Source organism: Vespa velutina, chromosome 13, assembly GCF_912470025.1.
Source record: "Vespa velutina chromosome 13, iVesVel2.1, whole genome shotgun sequence".
NCBI classification, from domain to species: Eukaryota; Metazoa; Arthropoda; class Insecta; order Hymenoptera; family Vespidae; genus Vespa; species Vespa velutina.
In genome coordinates, this window is record NC_062200.1 from 5,331,589 (window position 1) to 5,353,917 (window position 22,329).

A 22,329-nucleotide genomic window follows, 5' to 3' on the forward strand; every position below is an offset into this window, starting at 1 on the left:
GGGAGAGCTTGGAAGCAGGGTAACCGTGCATGAAGCGAATGAACTCGATGGGATTGTCACGAAAATGCCAACAAAAGGGCTCGTCTTCCGGACGTTAAATCCATTGTCGTATAATCGTAGCAGAATTTTCTAATTTTCTGTGTTTGCGTGTGAATACAGAAAGAGAAATACAGAGAGAGAGAGAAAGAGAGAGAGAGAGAGAGAGGGAGGGAGAGAAAGAGGGAGAGAGAAATAAATGAAGGATATTAAAAGCTCGAAAATTTGAAAATGGGAATTATTTCGATTGTTTATCTTTTTCTATTTTCTCTCTCTCTCTCTCTCTCTCTCTCTCTCTCTCTCTCTCTATCTCTATTTCTCTCTTTTTTCATGCATATGCTTCGAGCATACTTCGGATTTCTGCATACTATATGCTCATGAATACTAAATCATAAATACATACATACATACATACATACATATATACATTCATACATATATTCATAAATACATACATAGTTCGTTGAGGAACGGATTAATTAAAAGTTGCATTTCGATGCGAATCTAGAGAATCGATGTGTACTCGTGTTATCGAGATTGATAAAATATGCGAAAATGCATACGAACGGTGCATAGATTTGAATCGAAATGAGAATTTTTATGCTTCCTATTCTCTTCATTCGCTTACAATGTAAAAATATTACAATGTATCATTTGTAGATTATATTTTTATTATTTCTTTCACGATCCTTTTGTCATAAGCCTATAAAATTAATAATGAAACAATTGCCTCGTAGCTTTTAGAATGAATCAGAATCAAAATTGCATCTCTTCTTCGATTCACCAAGAATAATTTGTACTTTCCTCGAAAGCTGTTTTCGAATAGTAGCCAGTGATAAAGCCGGGATATGGTGGGTGCGTCGCTGAACCGACGTCTGTCTCTCTCTCTTTCTCTCTCTCTTTTTCTCATCTCCCGACGTCATTTTGGCCGGTTTCCAAAGCTAGCGTTTCTCTCCTCTCACTCTCTCCTCGCGCTTCCACCGGCTACGATTTGCAAATTATGGTCTATTTCTGTTTTTGTCTAATGTTAGATCCGCGATAGTACCTCTCGACTCACTCAAGAGTGCACTGTACTTACTTGCGTTGTTCACTCACGAGTGGTTGATGTTCTTCTTGAGATTCCCCATCCTTCTCTTTCTTTTTCTTTATTTCTTAGACTTTCGGTTTTCAAGCAGTGACTGTGTATCCTTTCAACGAAGCAAGTTGCTCCATTCGAGTTCTCGAGGAATTCTAAAGCTCATTTGTTCCTCGCTTACTTAAATCCCATTAGTCGACTAATTAACTTTAACTCCAGCCTAATACCCACCTTCCTTTCTATTTCTCGTCCTTTCTTTCTTCTCGCCTCTACTCTAGTAACAATCCTGCATCTTCCTTGTTTGTTTCGTTCGAACGACTATCTAACACGGGTTCGTTCGCATTTCGTTTCTTACGAATTCCTATTATGTTCGTTGTAAATATCATTGTGTTATTTGACCGAAATTTAATCATGTCAGGATGCTGGTTCTATGCGATGTGATCATCAATCCATTGGATAAAAAGCACAAGAGGTAAGCAAGTCATTTCTTTCCTATCTGTCTGTTTATTATCTCAATTTTGTCAACTTCGATTATTACCAACTTGAAGAATTTACGTTCATTCGATCGTGAACAAAACAAAAAAATAATGAAGAAAGAAAGAAAAGAAGAAAAAAAGGCTTCCTCGTATTTCTGTTGACAAAAGATAAATATAATAAAATAAATAAGTGCAGCGGTTTCTTAATGCAATCAAAATCTAGACGAACCATAATCTGTGAGCTCTCAACCACTATCACTCCCCTGCTTCCCCCTTCATCGACCCCTTTGTAAAATAAGTACCACCTATTAAAATCACTCGTGAGATTTCGTTACAGCGTATTGAGGTACGTGCGCGTTCGTTACGTACTCGTTTAACGGCGCATAAAATGTTCGTAAAGCGAATGATTTATGGTAGTTCGGAGCAATGTTTCGAATGCAATACCTTAACTCTCGATGATGAAAAAAAACAATCGTTGATCTTTGTGAAAGAAACGAAATCGTATGATAATGGGTAAGAGAAGGGGATTCAGTTGGGCGAAAGGGGAAGAGAAGAAGAAAAAAAAAAACAAAGGAAGAACAAAATGTGTAAAAGAAAATAAAAAACGAAGAAAAGGATTTTTTTTATTTATTTTTTTTTTATTTGTTTTTTTTTTTTTTTTTACCAACGTCAAACTACGAGCTTTATTTACGAGTTCGATGTCGCATATTCGGAATAAGTACTCAGGTACTTGAAGCGTATTCTCATTTAAAAATATCGTACGAACGCTCGATATATCCTGTTTGATTATTTTTCTTTCGCCTTAAAAGCGTATAAATACAATGCCCGTATCTTTTCGATGGATTACTTTTCCTCTTATCCAAAATCGTATTTACGATTGCATTGTTCTTTCCTTTAGAATTTTGATTTAAATGAAATTGGCTCTGAATTATAGTAATAAAACTTTTCCATTGAAAACATTGTTTCATCCAAGAAAATTTATCAGTCTTTTAAATATTACGAATTTAATCGTCACACTTTCTATTTTGGTCTCTTAATAATTTTAATATTTTTTTATGAGTATAGCACAGTATCTTTATGATTTGTTTGACTTTTCAGATTAGCTTTTTAATTAGTTTATTATCCGTTAATTAGTAGGTACATTGTCATGATATACTAATTTAATGTTATGATACAATATTTACCTGAAAATTTTTACGTCAGCTATAATACATTATAGAAACAAGAAGAAACAATTTTTCAGTAGATTTAATATTAATATTTATTCGATTTTCTAATCGATATAACTGCAAGCGATATGTATGTGTGTGTGTGTGTATGAGTATATATCTAATAAATTTATGTTCAAGGAGCCGTCAGTACTTTATAGTCAAGATATTTAAATATATATACGAAATACATCGAATCAAGTCGATGGTTAGACAAGAATGAAGATCGCACCGTCTACGACATTGTTTACACGTCTACGTTACTTAGAGAGACAGAGAGAAACAGAGAGAGAGAGAGAGAGAGAGAGAGAGAGAGAAAGAGAGAGAGAGAGAGAGAGAGAGAGTGTGATATGAGCACATGCGTTTTGCTCATAGAAAGTGCATGTCCGCGCGTGTCAGCACGAATACATTTCTACTTCGTCTGGTTTCATTCGTCTTTTCCTTGTCTAATTCACTTGCGTATGTATACTTTCTCTTTCTAGTCAATTCGTTTTTTGCAACCTTTCAAGAACTTGAATATATCGTTATTGCATTTCCGTTGCAGGAGAGAAATCGATAAATCGTGAGCGTTCGCTTGAAGAGAGAAGAAAAAAAAAAGTAGAAGGGTGATGGATTTCGAACGGATAATTTCATTTTTGAACGGTGGAAAAAGCATCGTTTCGATTCTTTAAAAAATGAAATATGAGATCGAGAGATACAAATGTGCGTTTTAATATTCGAGACTAGATGAGTATTTTAATGGTCATTCATTTTTTGCCCCTATACACGAGAAATAAACGAGCTAACTAAGAGAACGAGTTTAACCTGATTTTCTCGGAATCATTGTTTTCATGATATCCACCAGAAGAAAATGAAAAGAAAAAGCTGCTGCTAAATTTGTAGGTAGATTTATTGATATTACGACATATTTTTTCCACGATAATATAATGTAGAATAATATACGTACATATATATATATATATATATATATATATATATATATATATATATATATATTATTATGATTATCGATGATAAAAAAAAATGAACAAGAGTAACTCAATTGAAAACCAACGAGAACCAGTTTCAATTTCAACTGAAGCCATTAAATGAAACTAAACACGGGAAATTTGATGACGATAAGAGACATGAAAAAAAAAATCGTTTGAACATTTCTCATACAATATACTGTTACATCAAATTTTTCGACGGTCGGTGAATTTTTTTTTCTCTTTCTCTCTCTCTCTCTCTCTATTTCTATCTATCTATCTATCTATCTATCTATCTATCTATATCTCCTTTTTTTCTCTCTCTTTCTTTTTCATTTTATTGTAAATGCATTCATTCTCGCGCATTTCGCGAGATGGTAGCGAGAGAAAAAGGAGAATATGAGGGTCCTCTTAGCAAATGCCACGATTTCCATCGGTCTTTGTCTCTCACCAATTTACACCATTTACAAAAGCACTCGGCTCGAGAGCGCTGCGTGGCCTTCTGCGAGAAAATCGATTTGCGCGTTTTACAATGGGAGAGTAGAAAGACAGAAAGAGAGAGAGAGAGAGAGAGAGAGAGAGAGAGAGAGAGAGAATCTCGAAAGGAAGAGAACGTGTGCCGGCGACCCCTTTTTTCTTTCTTTTTTTTTTAATTTTAACAGCCACCTCCTACTGAGGCTTACTCTGACTATGAAGTGTGCGTCTTTGTCAGCGGTCACAATACATTTGAGAGAGGGTACAGGGGGATGTCGCGTGTTATATCCCTCCTCTCTTGGATGTTGGCTCCACGATTCTCTCGCACTTCTCATCGAAACCATTTTCGTTTGGTCGCGGCAGGATTTTAATCAGACTCCGCGATATATGTTTGGAAGAATAGTTTAGGTCGCTTGTTTCGCAAAAAGTATCGCAAAAGAATCTCTCTTTCTCTCTCTCTCTCTTTCTTCCTTTCTCTCTTTTCCTTCTTTTCTTTTCCTCTCGAAAGGGAGGATAAAGACTCGAGGGTTGTTTTTCCTCATATCGCGAACACAATGACCACGAAGAAGCGTCATTGTCGCATGGCGTTATGAGGTGAAAAATGAAGAATATCTCTTTGGAATGTTTTCTTCTCATCGTTTTCAAGGCACGACATTGTTGTATCCGCATTCCCTTCGTATTTTCCTCCTTAATCCCTTTCATGTAGCGATCTTTGAACTACCGGTATGAGTATTTTCGTTCCTCATAAATTTACTTCCTGACATTTTTTCTTCTATATTAAACTAACCACAAAAGTATGGTGACCTCTTTTGCTTACCGAAATATTTCAAAACGTTTTCAAACAGATTAAGAGAGATGAAAAGAGAAGAATAAAAAGATAGAGGAAGAAAAAAAAAATAGACAGACAAAAAATTTAATCTAGACCAAGTTAAAATTATACAACGGAAAGTACAATAGAAAATACAACAAAAAAATAAATAATCTTGAAATTAAATTCTAGAAAGTAAGTTTTTCTTTCATAAAAATCATTATTAGCAATAAAATATATAGTACATAGTATGTTAAACAATTAATATTTAAAAACAAATATAAATGATCGAATATTAGGAATATAAGTTGGTAGAACATTTCACTAGAATAAGAATATATATATATATATATATATATATATATATATATATATATAGAGAGAGAGAGAGAGAGAGAATGAGAAAGAGAGAGGAAGTATTTACGAAATTACAAGGTGGCTTATCAAAGTGCCGCCGATGACATAAGAAAACACAAAGATGCAAGGAAGTTTGAATTTTTTTTTAGAGACTTCAGTCTCGATTTATGGAGATTGTATATCATTTCTTACTGTCGGGTAATCCATTGCACCTTCTCTCTCTTCTCTTTTTTTTTTCTCTTTCTTTCTATCTCTATCTTTTCTCGTCCGTTCTCTTTCACACGACTTTCCCAGGAGGATGAACGATGCCGAGGAAATTGCAAACGCAGTTTCTCCGACGCACCATCCCAGGAAATAACGATGCGTCTATGTCGCGGACGTCTTGCTGTTTCCTTCTTGAAAGGAGCCTCGTCGGATGAAAATTTCGTACGGAAATTTTGAATACGTTGTCGTGAACATGTGCCGCTCAGTCTCTTCCGAGAAGACTCTCTCTTTTGGGAACGCTTCGCGAAATTGCTAAAATGGCCGAAGATATACAACATAAATTCGTGTGTATGTGTTCATAAAATGCTTGAAGATTTTGTAAAAATAATTTTATTTACTTGTTTATCATTTACTTAAACTGTAAAAATAATTTTATTTACTTGTTTATCGTTTATTTAAATGTTTGACTATTATCCGGACTAAAATATTAATCCGAGATTTTGCAATAATATTCCATCTAAACGTAAACTTTAATCATCAATATTTCACAATATTTCATTATCACTCGATAATAAAACCTTTTTTAATATATGTGATAAAGATTATCAAAATAATATTTTTCATACGTGTTGTACCGTTCGTTGCACTAATCTTTACATCAATCGGGTTTATCTCTTTTTTATTTCATATATATATATATATATATATATATATATATATATATATATATATATATATAAAATTCATGAAGTATCGAGCCTGTGTTCTTAGTCTCTTAGTCGAGTCTGTTGTGTCGACAGAGATTATATACATTGCAGACTTACGAGCGATGAGCCGGCGAAATTCATATGTATAAAAAGGACTTGCAAGTTCATCTTCAATGAAAGATGAACTCGGTTGCTCGTCTGTTAGGCAAGTACGCGGTCTTGACGATTTACAAAGCGTCTATCGATGATCCACCGGACGGTAATTTAATTTTCCGCGAACCGGTAACCAGGAAGAAGTGCCGCTTTGATTTCGATCTTCTAGTTCTACTACGACTCAAAGAGCTCACTCATATTATCTCATTAAGGACTAATGAGCCCGAAGTGATTTTCTTACCACGTCGGAGCAACAAACTCTCCTCCCCTTTCTGCTCTTTTACAACTCGATTCGAGACGAGAGAAACTATTGCTTGACGTTTTAACGTTGAATGACGATATCCTAGATAATTAATAATATTGCTCATATACTTGCCATCTCGATTTCTTCTCTTGTAATTTAATGATCATTATTAATCGATAAGTGCGTCGTTAAAGAACGAAAGATAATAAAATGTTAGAAAAAGTCGCAATTATAAGGTGCAATAAATTATGAGAAAAGATGCGTTGTGTAATTAGCATTGCTTTCGATCGTACACACATTTTCTCCGTTAGAAACGTAATGAGGGATAATAATTGAAAAAAAAAAAAAAAGATAAAAATCAAGTGGACGTTTATTAAATATCACCCTACGTTCTGATTTATCGCAAAATCGATCTCTTCCGATCAGGATAAGAATTTTTTTTTCTTTCCTTTTATTATAGTGACTTGTACCATTGAAATATAATTAATCGATCAAGATATCGAGCGATCTTCTTATGCCGGTAGATTGCGAAAAGTGATAGACGAGAATTAAAATTCGCGCGCGCACTCGTATGTACACTTACGTACACTTTTCAAACAAACGCACATACACACAAACACATACTTACATTTAAAATGTCGAAGAGGTAGTATCTAGCTTCATCTACGGGTTTATGAAATATTCATGCATCGTTTGAAGCGTGCAAGAGCGAGAAATATCTCATAGAAGTCACACCTTCGTAAGGGGTTGCTCGTATTTTCTTGTATTAACTTGTATTTTCTCAAACATTTATATTCGGCGCGCGAATATAGGTAAGATATCCGCGTAATAGAGAGAATCGTTGCCATTGCCGAAGTAACTCGTAATCCGGTATTTCTAATTCACCGTAGAATAATTAACCACGTTTGAACGAGCACGTATACGTTTAATAAAAATTATCTATTCGCTCTCTCTCTCTCTCTCTCTCTCTCTCTCTCTTTCTTTCTTTTTCTTAGTAGTCGTACGTGCCTTCCTACATATGTATTTATATACGTCGTCTCTATTTTTAAAATATATTGACATGTTAAGTTATTCTCGTGTAAAGGATCTCTTAGTTTTTTATTTTCGTATCACTATCTCGATCTTGAGATACGACTAAGAATTTAAGATTTTTTCAAAAACTTTTCACAGGTACATACTTAGTAGTCATAGCAATTATTATTATGTGCGAGAAATATGAGATAACTATGATCACATAGATACATGCGTGCGTTGAAAAAAAAATAGGAAAAAGATAAATATAACTATGGAGTCGGAATGAATCAAAAGTAAGATTCCTTAAGAAAGCAGAGAAGGTTTTCAAGCCGTAGGATCGTTCAAACCATAATGGGAACGACACATGCGAGGAAAGAATATAGAACGAGTTCTCTCTTTGATATAGTATATACGCCGCGATTACTATATTTGCTAGGCGACGAGTGAACGATTTTATTAAAAAAAGAAAAAAAAAAGAAAAAAAAAATGAAAAAAGAAAAATACAAAAAGAACGAGAAAAACAAAAACAATATAAATTTGATACATTATTTATTAATTTAAAACATACATATATATATATATATATATATTTATATAAATATATATATATAAATAATATTTATATAAATTTTAATATTTATATTTATTTATATAAATATATATATAAATATATATATATATATATATATGATTTATTTGAAATATCAATAAATTCATTTTCCATTTGGAATAAATGATTTTAATAATTATTATCTGTAAGGGCCAGAAACTGTTGTCGTAAGTCTAACGAAACGTGTTCCGCGAAAATCTACGAGTTCTATCATTAACGCAAGAACCTGTCCTTCGCTTGTTGCTAGTAAGAAAAAAATGAGAGAAAGAGATATATATATATATATATAAGTAGAATTCTTTTAACGGTCTCACTCGGTATAGTATTCTTATGGGCGTGGATCGTCTAATTACTTTCTTGAGAAGATTAGCGAACAAAGAGGATATATACAGTGGGTTGCGTCTATTTGTGGAAGCCGACCAACTGGCCGAGAGGTTAGACTCGACCTTCACTCTCCTGGCTATAGAACTCGAAGAACGGCTCCCGGTTTCTTGTGGTGCTTGCACCTTCCTTATCTACTGGTCTTCTTCTTCTTCTACTTCTTCTTTTTCTTTTTTTTTCTTTCTCTTCTTTTTCTTTTTCTTCTTTTTATTTTACTTCGTTCATTTTTCTAACAAGTTTCAGACATTTTCTATTACCCGAACGAATACATCGTTGATCGTTTGCTCTTTGGTTTTTCAAGGTTATATGTCTCATAATCGTTCGTAGACAATTATTCTTCAAAGCCATTTAAATGCTTGAGGTAGCATTGTATGAAAAGAAACCAAGAAGAAATGATTCGATCATATCCGCTCGAGAGTGTGTCAGACTATCTTTATGGATTTTTGTTCTCTTTCGCGATCCAACATTGTTTGTTATTACATTATTCGAGCGTTTTATAAATGTTTATAAGAAAACATTGACACTCCTAACGTACCATTTCTATTTCTTTAGATCGCTTCGTTGATTCTTAGTAAAATGACTCACATGATTGATTCGTTTCTTTCGTAGCTGGTGTCATCTAATAAAACCGTGGAATGCGAGTCCTTATCTAAAGTGAGTCTGCTGCATATCAACGAGTATATTCTGAGTAGATGATTTTATATCATCGTATAAACAATCCAAACGAAGGACAACATTTGGAGAAATAGAGGGGGAGAAAGAGAAAGAGAGAGAGAGAGAGAGAGAGAGAGAGAGAACATATTTCATACCAAATTAAAAAATATAATAAATAAACAAAGAATGTATCTAGAATGTATCTTTAGAAAAGATCTAATATCTATCTGGAAATTCAAAAAATTATAAAACTTAGTTGATATTCTAAGTGATATTCGTCCTATCTTACCCGTTTTCCATCTAACGTGAGTGGTGGAAAACATTTTGAAAGTTTTAACGTTTTTTGTTTTATAATTTCCGGAAACTTTCGAATCTTTTTTAAAATTTTCAATTATTAATGAAAACTTAGAAATTTGAGTTGGCTTATTTATATCCTATATCATCTTCGATTTCAATTCGAAGGAGTCTCGAAATAAGTAGTACGTCTCTTTCGTTTTTCAATTTCCTAAGAATCGTTTCAATGATAAAGAACTCTCGAGTTCGATCGAGCATGTTCATCTATCGAATCGGATATCATTTCTGCATCCACTCGGGAGCATCTTCACTTTCTCGAAACGATAAGCGAGACTACACAGTTTGGCTTCTCGCCGTAATAATCTCGGCATCAAGGAAGGAAATCCAATTAGGAGAAAAGGCTGTTCAAGCTCTGAAAAACGGATGCCTCAATTTTTCATCCCCGCAAAACCTTTGAAAATGCGAAAAAAGTAAAAAGAAAAGAAAGAAAGAAAGAAAAAAAGAAAAGTGGCGGTTCCGATCGATCAACGGAAGAGCAGAGAACGTCGCATAATTTTCCGGCTAAAACTCTCGACCCTTTTTATTCGTACAGAAGAAACTTCCTTTTAAATAAAAGAACAGACTTTCATCTCTGAAATTTTTCTTTTCTCTCTCTCTCTCTCTCTCTCTCTCTCTCTCTCTCTCTCTCTGTATGTGTCTCTCCCTTTTTTTCTCTGTTCTGTCTATCTGCTGTTTCACTTTGTCTCTCTCTCTCCCTCTTTCTCTCTGTCCTTGTTGTCTGTCTATCTCTCTCTCTCTTTGTGCGTGTGTGTCTCTCTTTATATTTCTCTCTCTTTGTGTCTCTCTCTCTCTCTCTCTCTCTCTCTCTCTTTCTCTCCTTGTATCTTAATCACACACACACACACACACACACACACACACATTCTGTCTCTCTCTCTCTCTCTCTCTCTCTCTCTCTCTCTCTCTCTCTCTCTCTCTCTCTCTTTTTATCTCTCCGTCCTTTTCTTTGTGTTTCTCTCTCTCTCTCTCTTTCCTTTTCTTTGTGTTTCTCTCTCTCTCTCTCTTTCTCTCTCCCTCTTTTTGTATCTCAACCACACACATACACACACATTCTCTCTCTGTCTCCCTCTGTCTCTCTCTCTCTCTCTCTCTCTCTCTCTCTCTCTCTCTCTCTCTCTCTCTCTCTCTCTCTCTCTTTTTCTCTCTTTCTCTCGCTTTCGCTTTCACTATCAACTTCCACAAATTTTCGTTTTTTTTTTTACGAGAATGGTATTCATACCGACCGTCCAACTTTTTAACAATTTGCCTTTGGACATCCGTCAGGAATAATAAGAAGCCAGAAAGGAAATGCAAACGAATGATTCGTCTTCGAATTATCTTCTTCTTTCGTCAAATTTTGTTTTCTTTGTTTTTCTTTTTTTTCCTTCTTTTTATTTATTTTTTTTTATTTTTTCGTATTGTTAGTATATGAACTCTCGGCGATTCAATAAAATGATTTGCTTCGCGTGATTCATCCGTAAGAGTGATCTTCGAAGGAGAACCCTGGGCGTGTTATACGTTTATGGGAACCGACTGGTCTGGTGGAATGTCAAGCGAACACCTAACGAATAAGTGTGGGTCTGTCGACTAACTTTCGCCGAATCATCAAGCGGAGGCGATTATCCAAAACCGATGACAGAGACGAATATCGGCGAAGACATGTTCATCGTGATCGTTTTTAATATGCATATATCTCAATTTAACATTGGATAAACTTTGATCAAACGTTAAGACTAAACGGTTGGTTTATTAAAAAGTAGATCTATTTTTCATTTATTTCTTTTTTTTTTTCATTAAATCAAGAAATAGAAAAAATCCATTATTGGAGGAAGATTTTTGTCAACTGTTTTAGAGAAAATAATAAAATGATTTAACAGAGATCAAATTGAATACCTTCGAAATTATTTCATATACAAAGAAAATCGAATTGAAAACAGAAAGTAATGGACAGAGTGAGCTAAACGCATAAAATATAATAATAATAATAATAATGACAATAATAAGCTAGAAACAATATCGATTTTGATCTTGTTCGTATGATAATAAAAGTCGATAAAAGAAACGATCATTATAATAATTAAAAAATATCTTCGCTCACAGTACTCTCTCTCTCTCTCACCCTCCCCTCTCTTTCTCTTTCTTTCTCTCTCGTCCATTTTCACAGCTATATACTGATACTTTCTAGGTCTTATCTGTAGAAATATATAGTACTGTAATACGAGAGGTAACAATGAGAGGCGGTCGCTCGTGAAACTCTCTTCCAACTCCGGAAATTCGCTAGAGTCGTAACGATCTCAAGTTTTCTCTCTCTCTCTCTCTCTCTCTTTCTCTTTCTCTTTCTCTTTCTCTCAATCTTACTGGTTTGCAATAGTCGCATTCCGTCGTAGCCGATGGCGAGGAGTAACGGCAGAGCCATTTCCGCGCGATGATTTCTCCGAGTGCATTGATGCGTGTACTTGCTACTACCATGCCATAGGTTGCTATTGATACTTATCGATCGAAAACTATGAGGACTCGAAATATCGTGCATTCAGCATTATCGTAATTATTCCGTCAAACTCTTATAAAATATTTCTTTTCCGTATCGATTCGATCTGCTTGTTAAAAATTATCACTTTTATATTTTTATTTAAATTATATTGATCTTTATATTTTTATTTTTTTTTTATATCTCTAATTCGAATTTTATAATATTTTCTATTCTCGTAACGGTATTTCTTCGAAGAATCGTCAATTTTAGACTTAGGTACGACGGTAGTACATTATAAGTTGTTAATTTTATTTCTTAATTAAAAACTCGCGCGTAATTTTTGTTTCTTTTATAAAAGAAATTATATGAAGATATTCATGAAGATATTATATGGTCGAAACCAGGAAGTTCTTGTAAAACAATGTTAAAAGATTCATCATTTTCTTGGTGCTACTTATTTATAAAAGAAAATCGATAGACGAGCCTAATCGAACATATCGTTTCATCGTCGTTTTCTTCCACACGTGTAAACCTAACTAGTAGAGTTAGGTCTCATTGACTCCTACACATGCCCACACACGTTACCCACGTGTGTGAATACCCTCGCAAGAACGTTAAAAGATAAACTAATCGTGCATGTTGAAAAACTTTTATGCTGGCTCGATCGAAAATGTCGCTTTTTCGTTTTTACCGACGTTGCGGATTTTCTTGCTAAGTAAGAGAAAGACAAATATTTGCTTTGTATATAGATCTTTCTTTGTGTTTCTTCTTTTTTCTTCTTTTATTTTTTCTTTTTTATCTTTCTCTCTAACAAGACACATTTATACGTATATGTAGATATCAAAAAAAATTTGTTCTTGGTTAAATAAACAGAAATTAAAAAAACTTTCTCGAGCACAAAACGATAAAAATTTTCTTAATTGCATACCATAGATCGAAAGAAAATTCTCATGCATGTCCGGTATGCAAAATTATTTTTCCACTTTTCTTTTTTTCTTTTTTTTTTTTTAGACGGGGTCAGCATCGAGTTAGAAATTATTAAAATTCCGCTAGATGCATTGCGGAACTTCGAAACATAATGTCCATCATAAAATATCGGATTTTAAAAAGAAAATTCGTTTTCTTGCCTATCAAATAGTTAGCATCTTGATCGCCGTGCCCAATTTCACTAGCTCGTAATCTTTTCTTTGATTCTTGCCGACGACTCACACGAATTATTCGAAATTTCTTCCTCGATCGTGTCGTGGGAGTCTTGCAATTGACGATACCAAGAAAAGATTACGTAGGCGCTTTACATTTTTGATTTCTTTTTTATCGTATTCGTGAATTCATCGTAACGTACAAGGTATAATTTTAAAAAAGTTAAAAAGATTAGATTTTAAATGAATAAAACTGATCGCGTTTTTTTTCACTATATTTTAATTTAATTTTAATTTTACATATTTCTCCATTATACGAAATGAATACAGATAGCGAATTTAATTTTAATTTGATCAAATAATTCCTTGTAAAAGAATAAAAAGAAAAAAAAGTAATTATAGATATTCGAACATTAAAAATCGATAGAAAAAGAATAAAAATGAATTCAAATCGATTATAAATATTGTTTGCTAAATTCACGGACGATGGAGTAACTTTAGCCGAGACATAATGAAAGAACGAACAAAAGCGAGATCGTTCGAGGATTGACAAGAAGAAGAATTCTATTTTTAGCGATCAACGCCGATGATCCAGTCTTTCGAGTCTATCCCTTAACGAGACATCGCCGATCGCCATCGAGCATACACACAATCCGAGAAGCACCGACTTCGATATATTGTTAACCCCTCTACCTTACCTTATCCCTACCTCATCCCACCCCTTTCTATTGCTCTTTGTGGGCGTGCACACATTTTTGTTTTCACGTACTTACCACCTCGTCTAGAGCATTAGTGTAAGAGAGCGAAGGTAAATCTCGACTAGTATACTCGGTGCTGCGTAATACATTTCGAATGAAATTTAACGTTTAAACGTAGAATCGATTTCAAGGACGATTTTTTTATCGTAGGAATATCTTCGTTCTTATATACGTAAATAGGTACATTTCCTTGCTTCGTCCTGATATAATGAACGTGGACCATTTAGAAAACAATTTTAAAAAATTATTCTATAATCTTTATCATTTTCAATTTGGAGAATAATCCTGGAGAATTTTTAGATTTTTCTTAACACATGTTTACTCTATTTACATTCGTAAGTAATTTCGAGATATTCCTTAACGTTTATCCCATCGGTTATCGATGATCAGCGTTTATTTGTTACATTTTTCAAATTAATTATTATAACTTATAAATCCATACCATCAAAGAAATTTGGAATAACAAAGAAATAATTAAATGAAAAGTTTGCTATGTAACAATTAATAATTTTATTAATAATACAACACTATATTAATATAATTGTATTTTACATAAACTATTGTACTAATACAATTGTATTTGACATATATATAATAGTTTTATAATAACGATTAATAATTTTATTAATAACACAATACTACATTAATGTAATTGTATTGTACATAAACTATTATATTGTATTAATACAATTGTATTTGACATATAATACATAGTAAAACTTATATATTACGAATTTAGACGTAAAATATATTATTTTCCTAATATTAGATGTAAAAGTTAAACGATATTTAATAAAAAATAAATTTTCAAACTAACCATATTAAAACGGCATAGATGAACAAAAAGTGAAATTGATCATCGCGTTCTTTACAATACGTTGTTTTTTTTTATGTAATTTTTTACTGACTGAGTCATTAAAAGTCGAGAAGTGGTCATGGATGATAAGCAATGAAATAAAATCATTATCTATTTATATATATATATATATATATATATATATATATATATATCTATCTCTATATATATATATATATATATATATATATATATATATATATAATATAGGTATGACACATTATAATAATTTATAATAATTATAATAACGAAAATACTCTCATGACCCTAAAGATAAAAGATACAATACTCTCGTAGCAGTTAAGATGCTAACACGACACCCTATAGAAAGGAGTCGCATATACAGGGTGTGTGTACGAAGATACACGGAATAAGCATTCTTACATACATATACATATACATACATATATATATATATAGTGTGTATATGTATATATATTGTATATATATATATACATATATATATATATATATATAAAATATATATATATATATATATATATATATATATATATATATATATATATAAAGACGGAACGAGCAGTGAGAGCAAAAGCGGGAAAGGAGAAAAAGAGAAAGGGAGAGATCGGTGGAAGGAAGAAGAGACGAAGGAACTTTGGTCCTGTGAATGTATATGTTCGTATATATAAATGTGTATATGTGTGTGTATTCGTGGGTTTGGTTTGTATGTGTTTGTGTTCGTAAGCGAGTGTAGACAGCACCGTAGCGGCAATAAGGTGCCCATGCACAGCGCACTAAAGTCCACCGATGCAGCCGAGACTATAGTGTTTAAAGTAACCCGCAGTCAGTCCATTCGCGACTGCCAGCCGGGTAAGACATTCGGATCTCTTTCTCTGCTTGCCTCTTAACCAAGTCGTGGCGCGTGCAGTCGCGCGCGTCCGCACACGACGACGCACGTAGTGTTTCTCCATTTTACAAAACCTATATGTGTGTGTGTGTATGTATGTATGGATGATATATATATGTATGTATGTGTATGTATATATATGTATGATTTATGTATGTAATGGCATGTATGATATGTATGATATGTGTATATGCATGCATGTATGTATGTATGTGTGTATATATACGTATATATATATATATACATATACATATATACATATGTATTTTGTCCGAATCGCGACAAAAAGTTCTCAAATTTGATTATTAGAAATATAAATATATTTTTCTTTTCGATGCATTGTTCGATGCATTTCGCGTCACTCGACACGTCTCAAGGTCGCTAACTCGTCGCGAGTATCGTCAATTTCTTCTCGAGGGAAGGAAGAAGAAGAAAAAGAAGAAGAAAAGAGAGAGTGCTGCGAGTGTCCATACTGCGAGTGTCCTATTGTTCCCAGTTCGATGCGCGACGAAGAATGCGTTTCTTTGGGTCTTACTCCTTTTCTTCGTCTTCTTCGTAGGAAGACGCCGAAGGCCAAAGGCGACGGACGGAAAATTCGATTGTGTGTGTGTGTGTGTATGTGTGCGCGTGCGTACGTTTCCTTTTACGAGTATGAATATTTAATTGAACTTATTTTTTTTTTTTTTTTTATTTTTTTTATAAAATTTCTATTCTCTATTGGATAGATGAAACAAATCGATTCTTTTATATTTAACACGTTGAATGTTCGTGAAGATGATAAATGCTCAATTTTGCAGATTTTATTTCAAACATTTCTAAAAATGTTTATTTAAGGTTTGGAAAAAATAGATCATTAATGGATATTTTTGTAATAAAACTAAAGTCTAAAGTAAAAAGTATTATTATTAATTATTTTATATCTTTTATTTAGGAAAAGTTATAAAAGATATACAAGAATTAAAATATATCGATTAAACCAGTTAACGCTGGTTAATTGATTTTATTTTACTTATGTATATTCAATTCTATGGATTTTCATAAATTTACAAGAGTACTTTAGCGAATAGTATTCTTTTACGAATCGATCATCTATTCAGAGTTTTCCGATTTCGTTTTGGAATACTCGAAAGCACTCGAGAGTTAACCACGGATGACCCAGACTCGGGCGCGATCAAGCATGAAATCAATTCGAGGTAGAAACGCGTAAAGCAAAGCCGGTCGGGTGCTTATTCGCCTCCGGGAAAATAAAGCCTCTAAACGATAAACGATTCGTGAATATAGCGAGCTTTTCTCTCTCTCTCTCTCTCTCTCACACACACACACACACACACACACATTCTCTCTCGATACGATTGAATATTGCGGCCTTTAGCTTCGTCGCGCCCTAGAAAGTAAGATCCTTTTCACTGATCGGACGAGGAGATGAATCCATTACATTGAAGAGAAAAAGAAATAATCTTAGGAAGTTTCGACGAAGATTTTATTCGTAATTACTTTTAATTGAGAATCTCTCAATTAAGATAGAATGCAAATGGAAATAGTTGCGGGAAATTTTATTAACGCGTACATACGTTTCTTTTTTCTCAAATCAGATAATCTGTTACTATAAAAGATCCAAAATAGAAGATAAAGTGGAAATAGTAGAGAAAATTACTAATGAGTATTTTCTTTTTTTTTTATTATATTTTGTATTTAAATCATTCTTTTTCTCTCGAAGCATCTCAATTGACAACGGTATCCTCAAATTGAGATTCGCGATTTTGGCGACCGGTTTATGTTGGATCGTTGAAGGAGAATCTCGTCCTTTTCTCTTTCTCTCACTCTCTCTCTCTCTCTTTCTCTTTCTTTCTTTCTTTCTGTCTATCTCTCTCTTTGGTTGCAAGCCGTCCAAAGATTTTCTTGCGAGGTGTACGCAACGGCAGGGCCGTTTCGAGTCCTCTCGAGGCCGTCCTCTCTTCGAAAGTTGGTACGTTGTTAAAGAGAGTTGTTGCGAAGGGTATTCTGAAAGAAAAGGTAGATAGAAAGAGAAAATAAGATCGTTTACTTATTCACATCCTTGGACGAACGCCTCATCAATTATCATGAACGTATCGCCAATTCGAATTTTCTATAGTAAAGGAAATATTTGTCATATTCAATATACAATTAGTTTCCAATTATCAATTTGTTGATAAATACTATATATATATATATATGTATGTGTGTATGTGCGTATATATATATATTTTTTTTTGATAATAGAAATTATTGGATCGATCGTTTTATAATTTTACATTACTTTATCTTTCTTTTCTTTTAAATAAATTCTCTCTCATACTTAAGTACAATTCATTAAAAATATTCACGTTCGAAGTTCGTTTTAATTTTTTTACGATCGTATTTCGTCGCGATCCATAAAGCCGTTCCGTACGTATTTGTTTTACGATCAAGCTACGTCGATCATATAAATCTCTTCCCTTGAACGAACTCGTATCGCGCGTTGTATAGCCATGTACATACGTATATATATATATATATATTTATGTATGTACGTACGTACACGTTCCCTTCCTACTCGAATTACTTGCGCTTATTAACGCTGACGTAAAATATTAAAACGGTCGTGTAACGGGCGCAACAGACTGGTACCCCACGTGCTTCGTTAATTATAATATCTGCCCACACCTCGTGGTCGATCTATTCAGTATTAATCTGCACTGAGTCCTAAGGATTAGAATCGTATCGCACGAAATCGAGATTACGCGTGGGTCGTATCGAAAGATCATGGAAAGCGCGACGAGGCTTTCGTATATTCGTTGATTTATGCTCGATTCGCAAAAGCCTTCTGGATTAATGAAAAGTAAGGGAAAGTTTACGAATAGGAATATAAATAGTTGATATTTATGTAATGATTAGAAATATACTACAGAATGATATTATAGAGAAGATTAGAGGAATGAGTTTAAAGAATTATGAATTAATCGACTCTTCATATAATATTTTTATCCATTCATTCGTTTCATATCGTTTATATAATTATTTATTCTAATCCGACATTCATTTTATATTTATTTTGTTAAATTTACTATGCGAAGTTTACGCACATATACACCTACATATCGAAAGATATTTCTTTTTTTAAAGTCTCGCATAACAGAAGGACGAACTTATCGTGCAAGAAGCGATCATGGATGAGAGTTTGGGTCACGTCTCTCAACATTCACGCACGTACGCGCAAACATATACACAAAGCAAAATACCCGTAAACAAGCAGAATACACCAGCTTAACAGCAGCACCGTTCTTCGTGTATCGGACAGTAGCATCGTCGTCAGCGTAGGTAGTAAAAGCTATGGAGAAGATTAAGTTGAGAAGGATTTTCGTCGTGGCAAAAGCTCGTAAATAAACACATCCAACATCGATTCCTTTGATCGTTCGAAAGTTCGAAAGCCGATGACACTCCCTGACCAACGTCAAGAAGATTGAGAGGCAAGACATTAGACTTTCTGAGAGTTGAAAGAGAAGAGGAAAATAAGAGGCAAAAGAAGAGGAGGCGGAGTAGGAGGAGGAAGACGTCTTTCGTCTCTTCCCGTAGAAGACGATGCCGTTCATCGTATTCTCGAAGAACCATAAGAAACGTTGTCATTTGCTGAGAGGAGCAGAAGAAGAAGAAGAGGAAGAAGAAGAAGAGGAAGAAGAAGAAGAAGAAGAAGAAGAAGAGAAAGAAGAGGAGGAAGAGGAGGAGAAAAAGGAAGAAAAGGACAGAAATGAAGTCAAAGTGGCGCTGGTAGACCGGCGAAGGCTTTTATATGCACGAGAAATGCTCTTTGCCGCTCACGGCGAGATATGAGCTCTAAATTTAGCCGTAAGAATTTTCGCAGCATCTACACGCGTGGCTGTTCCCTCTAGTGACTACTATTGCCGCTATTTCGCGTCTTTTGCTTGATTTTTACAGGACGAGTCACATTGGGCTCGGATTTATACGAAGTCAAGTGTGCGGCTAAAGAGAGATAAAGAGAGAGAGAGAGAGAGAGAGAGAGAGAGAGAGAGAGAGAGAGAGAGAGAGAGAAAGAGAGAGAGAGAAAGAGAAAGAGAGAGCGAGAAAAAGAGAAAGAGAAACTAAGAGCGGACATACGTTCGTTCTTTCTCTTTCTCTCATTCTCATCTCGCTCTCTTTACAAAGCTAGTTTCTCGCATTAACAGTACTAAAAGAGTATACGTCTGTGTACAACCGTCTGTGTGTCTGTTCGTAAGAATAGAAGAATAGTAGACGACGAGAAGAGCATCTTTATTTTCGGATGACTCTCTGAAAAGATGCTGATCACCAAGTACACTACGATACTGCTGCAGTCGACCAATCAGCATATCATTAGGTAAGTTTAATAAGTCGTTATTCCTTTTCAAAAAGAAACAATTCTTTCTCCGCTCTTTTTTCTTTTTTTCTTATTTTCAATTTATATAAGTTATATATGTATATAATATAACAATATATGTATGTAAGTGTGTATATAGTTACGTGCAACCACGTGTTTGAACGTGAACGAACTTAAATAACAATAAAAAACAACTTATTGCTGTTTTACAAGCTCTCTTTAGAAAATATACAGCGAGTGTAAAATGTATTCATACAGCAGTCAATTTGAACAAAAATTTTGTAGAACTTACAAAAATATGTTCACAAAAAATATATATACATATTCTTAGAAATCTCTAAAACGAATGTTATTAAAAAATAATTAATTAATTATATTCGTTATGAAAATATTAACAAATTTTCAGAAATTGGCAGAAAATATATGTATAATAAGTATTCGTACAGTTCTTGATTCGTGACATTCTACATAGAATAAATACCTCTTACATCAATATATCTAGAATCAGTATATTTGGAAACGTTGTCAATACAGATAATATTATAAATTTATATATAGTCAACAGTAATAATCATAAAATGGGACGAAAAGGCAAGAAAACTATCAAAGAAAAATGGAAAATTATTATAAATTTATATAAGTGCAAAACACTGAGTGAAATTTCTAAAATTGTAAATAGACCACAGTCCATGATTCAAGGAATTATTGACAGATATGGAAACCGAAAAAGTTTAAAAAATAATCCACGAAATGAAAAATAAATGAGTACACCGATGGATAATTCGAAAAATAAAACAAAATTCAAAGATAAGTGCAGTAAACATCGTTGCTGAACTTAAAAATAATCTTAATAATAATGTGTGCAGTAATACAGTGCGTAATTTTTTAAAAACTGCGGGATACTATGGCAGAGTAGACTGTAGAAAATATTTCGTAAATGAAGTTAATAGAATGAAACGATTAGAATTTGCGAAAGAATATGTCAATGTTCCTATGGAGTACTGGAATTGTGTTGTATTTACTGAATAAAGTAAATTTAACATTTTTTAATCGAATGGACGATGTACAATTTATATATAGAGAAAGAAAATATCGAATATGAGAAAAACAAGTATCTGTAAGATATCTTATGAGAAAAACAGGTATCTTGTAGGTATCTGTAAGGTATGGAAGAGGTTCGATCACAGTTTGGGGCTACATGAATGCAAACGGGATTGGATCTCTCCATTTTATCGATGGTATTATGAACCATAAATTGTATATTGATATTTGAAAATAACATCTTCAAGCTAGTACAAATAAAATTGGATTACAGGACAATTATATGTTTTTGCAAAATAATGATCCAAAGCACAATGTTTATAATGTAAACGCGACAGTGGATCCTGTATAATATATTCTTCAATTAAAAATCTTGCAAAAAAAATCTTCAATTAAAAAACAGTCTCCAAACTTGAATGTTATAGAACACTTATGGGATTATCTCGAAGAAAAAATTCGTGATCATCACATTTCTTTAAAGAAAGATTTAAAAAATGCATTCTTAGAAAAGTGGAATACAATTTCTAATACTAAAACTGAAAATGTAATAAATTCGATGCTACAAAAGCTTAAAGCGATTATACAATCTAAAGGGAATCCCACTGGATATTAAAATTGCAAATAGTTTTGTTGTTACGTTATTGTATACTATATATTAAAATATATAGTTTTTGTTGTAAACGTAGAAATGTACGAATATTTATTACGCGTACATTCTCTGATAATTTTTGAAAATTTGTTAAATTTTCATAACAAATATAAATAAATAATTCTAAGAATATATATATTTTTTTTGTGGACATTTTTTTAAATATACAAAATTCTACAAAGTTTTTGTTCAAATTCACTGCTGTACAAATATTTTTTACACTCATTTGTATATAGAAGTTCCCTTCTTAATATATATATATATAATATATATATATATATATATATATATTTTTCTTCTTTATATATATATATATATATATATATATATATATATATATATATATATATATATATATATATTAAGAAGAAAACGTGTCCCTGTGTCCGTTACACGTCGCAAAAAGATCTTCAACGAAATAATTGATTCGAGAGAGAACTTTCCTTCCTCGAGGATACGCCTCGTCATTGTTCTATCCTCTGCCTCGCCCACTCA

General features: G+C 33.2%; 1 protein-coding gene across 4 annotated transcripts in view; it reads left to right on the top strand.

Moving 5' to 3' along the window:
• Nucleotides 1-22,329, top strand: part of LOC124953678 (protein sprint-like) — a 149,669-nt gene that overhangs the window by 75,708 nt on the left and 51,632 nt on the right. The window contains exon 1 of one of the 4 annotated variants that reach the window (XM_047505425.1): nucleotides 1,516-1,583. The exons of 2 other annotated variants lie outside the window; for them this stretch is intronic. In XM_047505425.1, coding sequence (XP_047361381.1) covers nucleotides 1,531-1,583 — 53 coding nt within the window. In that variant the 5' untranslated portion in view covers nucleotides 1,516-1,530. Of the gene's footprint in view, nucleotides 1-1,515; nucleotides 1,584-18,168; nucleotides 20,145-22,329 lie in introns of those variants that run through there. One more of the 4 variants, XM_047505424.1, reaches the window with a different exon arrangement.